At 37.7% G+C, this 10,341-nt stretch overlaps 1 protein-coding gene across 1 annotated transcript; it reads right to left on the bottom strand.

Annotated features, from left to right (window-relative positions):
* Window positions 1-9,702: 9,702 nt before the first annotated feature.
* LOC104226477 (uncharacterized) lies at window positions 9,703-10,050 on the bottom strand. Its single transcript, XM_009778490.1, has one exon. The coding sequence runs from the start codon at window positions 10,048-10,050 to the stop codon at window positions 9,703-9,705; it is 348 nt and encodes a 115-aa protein (XP_009776792.1).
* Between the last annotated feature and the right edge of the window lie 291 nt (window positions 10,051-10,341).

The raw sequence follows: 10,341 nt of genomic DNA, 5'->3' as shown, positions 1-10,341 counted from the left end.
GCTTTATCACTTTTCTTTGTATAGCCCTAGTGGTACGCACGATTTTTTTCTTAAATATATGCTGCTTATAAATTATACAATATATCAAGAAAATAATTAAGAACATAGAGTTCCTTAGTTTCTCCGTATTATTTCATTAACTTATTATACACTCACATGCATATAAGGTGAACTGTAAAGAAAAGTCACAATTTATGTCTTACATGAGTTAAAAAGAAAAACTTGTTTGAAATCTTCTAATAAAGTGTATACGGTGGAAATCGGTGCTACCCGATTTCGTTCTTCGATGAAAAAAATGATACTACATCGGGAGGCCAGGACATCGAGCTCGGGGTCAAAGCTCCTTTTCAAGTCGAAGTCGAGGTCGATATCACTTGCCGAGGTAGGAAGAAGGCATGCTTCGAGATAATATCGTTATGGTTCAGTAACAGAAAGAGCGAGATACTCACGATGGTCCGAAGATCACGACGTAAATTTCGGAATGGATTGGTCCTTGGCGGTTAGACAACTGTCAAATATGATTTCCTACTATAATTAAAAGTGTACCTTATTTAGAATTCCCCTATTATATAAAGGGGAGCTCATTAATTTGTAACCCACGGTTGACTGATATAAGAAAATATACGTACATTACTCTCTTGCTATTTTACCTATTGTTCTTCAAGAGTCGTTTTATCATTTATTCCCGTAATCATACCTCGAGACCGTCATAGGTCGAGGTCGAGACTTAAGCCTACACATTGGTTTAATCTATTTTATTCTTTAATCTGTCTATTTAATTCCTTATTTATCAATTGGCGTTGAATTAAATCACATATTCTTAAAATCATAATACAAATTTAATTGTTACTCAAATTTCTGGGTAAACATAAAGAAAAGCAGGAATAAGTTTCTTCTTTGTATCTTATGTTGGAGAAGGAGAAAGGAAAAATAACCTTAAAAGGAGAAAGATGAATTCTATAAATTAACAAGATAATTTTCGTTTAAGTGACACATGAACTGTCAATAATTGTGTCTTTTTTTTCTCCTTTTTTTTTTTTAATTTTAATTTCAGCGTTAACCCGCGATTATTTCGACCTTCAACTTATACAATTCGGTGCATATAATTTGGCTGTATTGACGTACCATCCTGTCTTATTTTTCTTCTCTTCTGCATCGTCTTTCTTGTGATAATCGAGTAGCCCCATTCCTGATATTTTTTCAGCAACATTTGTTATTCTTGGCTGAAAGGGTTCTTTGTCCATCACAAACGAAAAATCTGTAGCCCATGTTTTCTTCCCTATTTTATCTCCTCATGTGTGTGTTTATTTATTTATTCCAATTGGATGGTATAGGGTCGGAAGAAAATAAAAACTAGTATGACATTTCAGTTTTAAATTCAAATGGGGAAAAATTATTAGACAATCTTTTTTTTATCTATTGAAGCATTTGTGGATGAAGTTACCCGATACACGAGTGTAGACAATAAATAGCATCAAGAAAATGTTAGGTTTCTTGAATGGGTGTGAATGGGAAATGGAAGAGGTACCTTTTGAATTGCACCTTTCCATCTCACTCTTTCATTGTCTATAAATTTTAGAGGCTTAGCCTCATTTTCATATATAGAAAAATCTGAAATTCTCCTATTTTCTTTGCATTGTTTTTCCAAAACAAAATATAAGTGTCATGTGTGATTTGCTCCACCTTATTGCGTTCGTTGAAATACTGGGGTTTGAGGTACCGCTACACCAGTATGAATAATCCGTTCTATCCTGGGAGGAAATCCTAAACCTCGGGTATTAGGAGAGAATTAAGTTCCTTAAGAATACATTGTGAATTCAGTGGGTACGGATTTAATTTTTTTCTTCCTATGCATTTCTATTTCTCTTTTACTTTACAATATTCTCTGGTTTCGAACACAAATTGATAACAAGCTTAATTAGGAACTTAACTTTTTTATTTTCTGTGTTCATATTAATATTTGTTGGAGACTAAACGTTAAGAGAAAGAAGTAAATGGCAGAGAAGATCTTGGCACATTAAATTCACGTTATTGCTGATGAAGCCGAATATTCCAATTTTTGAAGGAGAAATGGGATCATGACTAGAAAAAATGGCAAATTGAAGCATTGTAGTGTCTATGCAAGTTTTGCACCACTGAGACGTCGTGATGCCGACATGCCGTTCTGCAAAAGAGATTTAAATTGATACGTCTCAAACATTGCATCTTCTTTTGGAATTATAATTATAGTTGTAGTAACCAGATTCCATATAGAGTCAATATACTAAAGTGTTGCAAACAACGGGTGACAAAATGGCCTCCTTTCAATTACCTGGTGGCAAGTGGTACATGAAAGTACAAGGGGGTGAATTGTGAATACTTAAAATTAATTGCTTATAAGTTGACTTATAACTTGAGTAGTCGATTGAATATGATAATTTAGCAGATATGGTAACGGAAGGTAAAATGCAGAAAATAATTGCAGGAATTAAAAACACCAGGATTTTTATTCTGGTTCGGATTCAATGTGAATCCTAATCCAGTCCCCTTGGGTTGCAAGGAAGTTCTCTTTAGTAAACGAGTTTTCTCTGAGTACAGATGTGGTCCATATCGCTCAGTTTCTCTAGTACTCGTTTTTGATACAATGTCTCACCAGTTGTGTGCTCTCTTTCTATCCCTGACTTGTTACACAGCAGATCTTAGTGAACTACAATGCTTATTTGCAGTAGAATGAAGAGAGTGATTTGGTTTGATCAAAGTATGACTAAGCTAGGGTTTACAAGGGTGTATAAATACTTTGATGGATGGTAGAGACTTGACAACCCAAGAGATTTGATCCTTGGAAAGAATTGATTCTTTTCAAGAATAAGGAATGAGTCGTTGCTTCTCTTGATTGCTTTCCTTCAGCAGAGGATTGCTTCACTTGATTTCTCCTTGATTGTTGGATCTTCCAAATGTGGTCGCTTCCCAGATCTCCTCGTATCCTTTAGTCTTCCGTGATTCTGCCCATGATTCATGCCTTTGTCCCAGGCTTATTTGATTTTTTCCAGCTCAGCTAATCATTGTTATCGCTGATTGATTCGTTGATTAGATTGCGCCCAGATTTACGAGACCAATCCAGATTTGCTGATCATATGCTGATTGATTTCTTTCCTTGTACATCATGAACCATTCCAGCAGTCTTCTTTACTTCTTGAACTTGATTTCCTGCACATGTATATTATTTGCATCATTAAAACATGATCTAACAATCTCCCCCTTTTTGATGATGGCAAAATAATATAATAAGGTAAAGAAGTAAACACCAGTCGACTTCCCTGTGTTTTACTAGTCGACTTGACTCCCCCTCAATGTATGCAATCGACTTGACCTGTCCATGACTCTCCCCTCAATGTGTGCAGTCGGCTTGTACCGACTTGTACCTGTACAGTATACAGTATATGCTACCTATACGCATATAAAATGTGTGCAGTCGACCTTTACACATACATAGATAGACACATAGTCGACTTGTACATGTACACATATACATAACATAGGCAAAATAACATAGGCCTTTTCTCCCCCTTTTTGTCATCAGCAAAGAAGGATTAGAAACATAAATAATAGTAAAGCAGGAAAGGTAGAGAGATGATCCAGCAGCTGGTGAAACAGCCCACAGTACCACCAAAACAAAATGTCAAAAAAACATAGTTTTGAAAAACATCCACACTAGCGGCACAGGAAATAGGTAAGGGTGTTGCAGATGGCCTCCTTTAACTGTTCGAAGATAGTATTTGCAGCGACGCTCAGACCATCCAGCCTGTCGTGAACCTCCTTGAAGGTTTGACGACATTCTCCCTTACTCTGAGAACAACAACTCTGATTTTTGACACGTCAGACCCTGTTTCCTTTGAAATAGCATGAATGTCACCCATAGTGGACAGAGTGGCGGAAAGAAGATTCTTGATGTCAGAGAGTTTGGAGTCAATAGAGCTAAGTTGCTCACTAAGCTCAGAACTGACAAGAGTAGGAGGAGGAACAACTGATGAAGGTTTGGTTTCCATAGGGGCCTGCTTTGCTTCACTCTCACTTTTCTTAACCCAGGAGCCTTTGATACTCACATAGCCCATACTAGCAAAAGCTCTAGAATTATAGGACTTGGAGACAGTAATGAAGGGATAGTTGGATAGAGAAATTTAATGGGCTTCCAGAATATGAGTGATTGTCATGCCATAGGGTAAACTAGTGGGATCTTCAGCACTTTCTATCATGAAATTGATGACCCAGGAGAAAAGCTTGAGTTTGAGTTTGGTGATGAGGCAGTAGACAAAGAATGTATCCCTTTGAGAGAAAGTTGAAAAGGAACCAATACGAGGAAGTAGGGTGGTTGCCACAATATGGGCCAGAACCTGAGTTTCAAAACTTACATCACCGGGGCCCAATTGGTTTGGAAGAATTTCAGAGGGACACTCAACAATGCACTATTTGGCTTGGTCAAAAGAAATTTCAAAATCCTCAGGCCATATATTTTTAAAAAGAGTAGGGAAACTAGAGCAACGATATTGGAAAAGAGAGTCAAACAAGGCACAATCAAGAACAATGCTTTTACCTAGCACTAGAGATTCTAGCCTATCTGGTTTACTAGAGCGAAGATTTGCATAAAACATTTTGACCAGGGGTTCATATACCTTAGGCGGAGGAATAGAGAGGAATTTTTCCCACCCTTGATAAACAAAGAGTTCTTTAACCTTACAGTTGAGTGCTTCCATATCATCAAGATCCACGACCCTTCTACGGGCGATGGGCTTGTCCTTAAGAGTAATGAAAAGATCCCTATTTGGGGTATCCTAGAAATTTAGGTCCGACTCGAGTGAGGCCGAGAAATAAACCTTTGATTTCTTTGGGGTGGATGAAATGGGAGGATCTTCCATGGGTCGTTTGCCTGAGGCTTTTTCTCCTAGAAGTTGGGAGTGTTCAGAGAAATCACCCTGAGATGAGGCGAAGCCTTCAGAGTGATCAAACCCTAGGTCTACTTGCTCAGGAGGCGTAGAAGGGGGTTTTGCCTTAGAGCAGGTACTTTTTATGGTGGAGGCAGAGGGATTCTTGGAGTGTTTCGCCATTGTAGAAGAGGGGATTTGCTCGAGGTTTTGGAGAGAATATGGAGATGAGAGTGACTGAAAGGGTTTTCTAACTTAAGAAGAGGGTTTTGACGGTTGAGTACAAAAAAGTAAAAGTTGTCAGTTGAGAAGACGTGATGATTGGCTTTCCATCTTCGAACTGCGAACAGATGTGAACGAAGTGAAAAGAGAGGGAAAAAAATCGGAGGCGTAATAAATGCGTGGGAAAAGGACAATTATAGCACTTTAAAAGTAATTGAGCACATAGGTCCTAAGAGTTATTAGAAAAGCAAATAATGCCAAGTAATTTTCTCAAAGTACAAAATCTTTCTTCTAACAAAGGCTTAGTAAAAATATCGGCTAATTGAGCAGAGGTGCCAACAAAGGCTATTTCTATATCTCCCTTAAGAACATGATCTCTAATAAAATGATGCTTAATATCTATATGCTTTGCTCTAGAATGATGCACAAGATTTTTTTGAAAAACAAATAGCACTAGAATTATTATAAAAAATTTGTATATGTTTAAATGAAAGCTCATAGTCACCCAATTGATGAGACATCCACAATGATTGTGCACAACACTGTCCAATAGCAATGTATTCAACTTCAATAGTGGACAAGGCGACTGATGCTTGCTTTTTACTGTTCCAGGATATTAATGCCTTTCCTAGTAATTGACATGTGCCGCTAGTGCTCTTTCTATCTTCTTTATCACCTGCAAGATCAGCATCTGAAAAACCTTCTAATTTAAAAGAGTTAGAGCGAGGATACCACAATCCATGAGATACATTTCCAATGAGATATCGAATGATTCTCTTTACAGCAGTAAAATGTGACTCCTTGGGAGCTGACTGAAACCTGGCACATTTACATACGCCGAACATAATATTTGGTTGACTTGCTATCAAATGTAGCAGTAATCCAATCATTCCCCTATATTTGGTTTCATTAACTGGCGTGACCTGCTCATCTTTGTCTAGATTTTTAGCGGGGCTCATAGGAGTGCCAATTGATTTTGCAATGTTCATACCAAATTTTTGAATCAGCTCTTTTGCATATTTGGTCTGACAGATAAAAGTTCCTTCTTCGGTTTGTTGGATTTGTAGCCCAAGGAAGAATGTGAGTTCACCCATCATACTCATTTCAAACTCGCTTTGCATAAGATTTGAAAATTCCTTGCACATAAGAGGGTTAGCACTACCAAATCTAATATCATCAACATAACTTTGAATAATGAGATTACCTTCTGATGATCGTTTAATAAACAAAGTAGTGTCTATTTTACCTCTGGTAAAGCCGTGATCAATAAGAAAAGTACTCAGCCTATCATACCAGGCACGTGTCTTGTTACCCATACAGTGTTTTGGTAAGCTTGTATACATGGTATGGAAATTTTGAATCCTCAAAACCTGGAGGCTGTTTTACAAAAACTTCTTCCTCGATAAATCCATTCAAAAAGGCGTTTTTAACATCCATTTGAAACAGCCTGAATCCTTTAAAGGATGCGTATGCCAGAAGAATTCGTATACACTCCAAACGAGCTACTGGGGCGAAAGTCTCATCATAGTCGACTCCTTCTTGCTGTGAATAGCCCTGAGCAACTAGTCTCACTTTATTTCTTATGACCTTTCCATCCTCATTCAGTTTGTTTCTAAATACCCATTTTGCTCCGATCACAGACACATTATCAGGTTTGGGTATTAGTTTCCACACTTGATTCTTGCTGAACTGATCTAATTCCTCCTACATGGCTTGCATCCAGCTTGAATACTTCAGTTCTTCCTCTACCTTTTTTGGCTCAATTTGAGAAATCAATGCAATATTTGCTTTCTTTTTTAGGGCAGCCCTGGTTTTCATTCCTTCGTTTGGATCCCCTATAATAAATTTCTGAAGATATTCGGGTTCAATTCTCCATTCATTTGGTCGAATTATATTTGTAGTCGACTCGACTTGTGGGTCTGGAGTATTGCTGCTATTTTCACCAGTTGACTCGATCACCCCAGATGTGCTAGTCGACTCCTGTGATTTTCTTTTGTCCTGAGCTTCTTGAGTTTGATCTTCGTCACCTGCAGTAGTTCCTTTCTCGACTAAGGGATTATTTTCATCGAATATAACATGTAAAGATTCTTCTACACATAAAGTACTTTTATTATAGACTCTAAAAGATCTGCTATTTAACGAGTAACCAAGAAAAATACCTTCGTCACTTCTTGGGTCAAACTTTTCAAGATTATCTTTACCGTTATTGTGAATAAAACATTTGCTTCCAAAGGGATGGAAGTAACTGATATTTGGACGTTTACCTTTCCACAGAGTTCATAAGGGGACTTCTTTAGAATTGGCCTTATGAGACAACGGTTAAGGATGTGACAAGCAGTACTTACGCCTTCTGCCTAGAAATGGTTTGGCAATGAATGTTCTAGTAGCATGGTTCTTGCCATGTCTTGGAGAGTTTTGTTCTTCCTTTCCACAATCCCATTTTGCTGTGGTGAGCGTGGTGCAGAGAAATTGTGAGTGTAGCCTTGATCGTTGCAGAAGTCTTCAAAAGCTCTGCTTTCAAATTCTCCTCCATGGTCACTCTGAATTTTTGAGATCAGATATCCTTTTTCTCTTTCAACCTTTTTGCAAAAAACTTCAAAATTTCTTAAGGCTTCATCCTTATGAGACAAGAAGATTACCCATGTGAAACATGAAAAGTCATCAACAATAACAAAAGCATACCTCTTACCTCCTATGCTAGCAGTTCTAGTAGGCCCAAATAAATCCATATGAAGTAATTGCAAAGGTTTTGAAGTAGATACTATATCTTTACTTTTGAAAGAATTTCTGGTTTGCTTACCCATTTGACATGCATCACAAATATGAGTTCTAGAGAAATTCAGTTTAGGCAAACCAATAACTAAATCATGTTTGGACAGTTTTTCAATCAAATGCATGCTAGCATGGCCAAGTCTTCTATTCCATAACCATGGATCATCAGACATAGAGGATAAGCAAATGTGGCCATCGATCTTTTCAAAATCATCAAGTATATAAACATTTCCATACCTTTTTCCAGGAAGAATTATCTTACATGATTCGTCTTCAATAACACACCCTGTTCTCTTAAACTTTACCTTATATCCTGAGTCGCAGAGTTGACTTATGCTCAAGAAATTATAGTTTAGGCCATCAACGAGATATACTTCAGTAATGTCACAATTGTTATTGAAAGGAATTGTTCCAGTGCCACCTATTTTGCCCCTTGAATCGTCTCCGAATTTTACACTTCCTCCATCGATCTTTGTAACTTCCTTGAACAGGTTTTTGTCACCTGTCATATGACTGGAACACGCACTATCTAGATACCATTTTCCTTTGCGGCTTACTCTGTGGTATTCCTGCAAGACAAGATGATCACTTTCTTTTTGGTACCCAAGCTTTCCTCGGTCCTGGTGAGTTAGTGTTGCTCGGTTCAGAATTTTTTGGTTTCCAAACCCATCCTGACACATTTGATTTACGAAAGCAACAACCGGAATATTTATGCCCACTTTTATTACAGTAATGACATTTAGCTCCAGACCTATTTTCATAAGTGTTAGAACTAGCCGACTTAGATTCAGCTGGTTCTTTCCCAGTTGACTTGTAAGTCATCTAGTCCGACCGACTGGTCGACTTGGTTCTGATTGGTTCTTTTCCAGTTGACTTGTAAGTCGTCTGGTTTGACCTAACAGAACTATGGCTGGTGGATTTGCGCAAGCTGTTAAGCTGCATTTGCAACTCCTCAAACTCTTCTTGAAGTACTTCTTTTTCGATTTCACATACTTCATGTTTGAGTTTCCAGTCTTTAACCTCCTTAGTGAGTCTCTTAAGTTCATTCATCATTCTTTGAGACTCTTTTAAGGTGGAATTAAGAATATCCTGCAATTCATTACATCTTTCGCAGTCATAAGATCTAACCTCACTAGTTTCACCCCGTTCCATGAAGCAGTTCTCATCATCTAAATCATCTTCATCTGTCCAGCATCCTAAGGTTTTGTTTATTTCATTTTCCATAATTGTCATGAAACAAAGATTTGTTATTTCTTCGTGGTCTGAGTCGTCCTCATCGCTCTATCTTTCGAACGATTTGTTCTTGTTGAAGCCTCTAGAGATCTTCCTTTTCAGTTCTTGGCATTCAGCTTGAATGTGCCCAAATTTTCCACATTCGTAGCATTTTCCATAGTTCTTATCCTGTTCATTGCATTGCCTGGATCGTCTTGGTGGGAATCTTCCTTTCTTTGTGTTTCTGTATCTTCTCATCAACCCATCCATATTTCTAGACATCATAGCAATCTCTTCTTGTAGAGCTTCAACATCATCAATTTCATTTCAGTCATTTCAGTAGAGGTTTTGAATGCAACTATTTTCTTTTTCTCCTCTTGATTTGTCTTTTTCAAATGCGTCCTTTCGAAAGCAATGAGTTCTCCTCGCAGTTCATCATAGGACAATTTGTTTAGGTCTTGAGATTCCAGTGTGACTACTTTGGTCTGCCAAGTGGTTGCCGGACTTCTGAGAATTTTTCTGACTTGATCACCACTGTGTAGGGCTTGCCAAATGCCTTTAAGTCACTAATTATTTTTCTAAATCTGGCAAACATTTCTTAAATGGATTTTCCTTCCTTCATTGAGAAGAGTTCGTAGTCATGAACTAGCATGTTGATGTGAGTTTCCTTTACTTTGCTGGTTCCCTCATAGGTGACTTCAAGTTTATCCCACATTTCTTTGGTTGTATCACAACTCGATATTTTCTCGTATTCTTCACCACGTATAGCATTGTGAAGCAGATTTCTTGCCTTGTTATTCACTTGTACCGCTTCCAGTTGCTCCTTTGAGTATGAATCTATATCAGCAGGATCAGCAAGTGGTAGAGTGATAGTAGGTAGGGGATAGTTTCCCTTTTTAATAACTCTCCAGACTTTGACATCGTATGCTTTAGCAAAGATTTCCATTTGTACCTTCCAGTGAGAGAAATGTTGTCCATTGAAGTATGATGGTCTAACTTGTGAAGTTCCTTCCTAAAAGAGAGCTCCTATGATAATTTGATTTGCCATGATCTTTTCTCACAAGCTGTTAAGAAAAAGGTAAAATGTGAGTCTTGCACTGATACCAGTTGAAAGTACAAGAGGGGGGGTGAATTGTGAATACTTAAAATTAATTGCTTATAAGTTGACTTATGACTTGAGTAGTCGACTGAATATGATAATTTAGCAGATATGGTACGGAAGGTAAAATACAAAAAA

This window comes from Nicotiana sylvestris, chromosome 7 (assembly GCF_000393655.2).
Source record: "Nicotiana sylvestris chromosome 7, ASM39365v2, whole genome shotgun sequence".
NCBI classification, from domain to species: Eukaryota; Viridiplantae; Streptophyta; class Magnoliopsida; order Solanales; family Solanaceae; genus Nicotiana; species Nicotiana sylvestris.
Note: the sequence above shows the minus strand (reverse complement) of the source record. Positions and strands in the feature narration are given on the sequence as shown.

What these genes read in the sequence shown, in the direction of transcription:
- LOC104226477 (XM_009778490.1), bottom strand. Translation starts at nt 10,050, where the DNA reads ATGGAAATCTTTGCTAAAGCATACGATGTCAAAGTCTGGAGAGTTATT.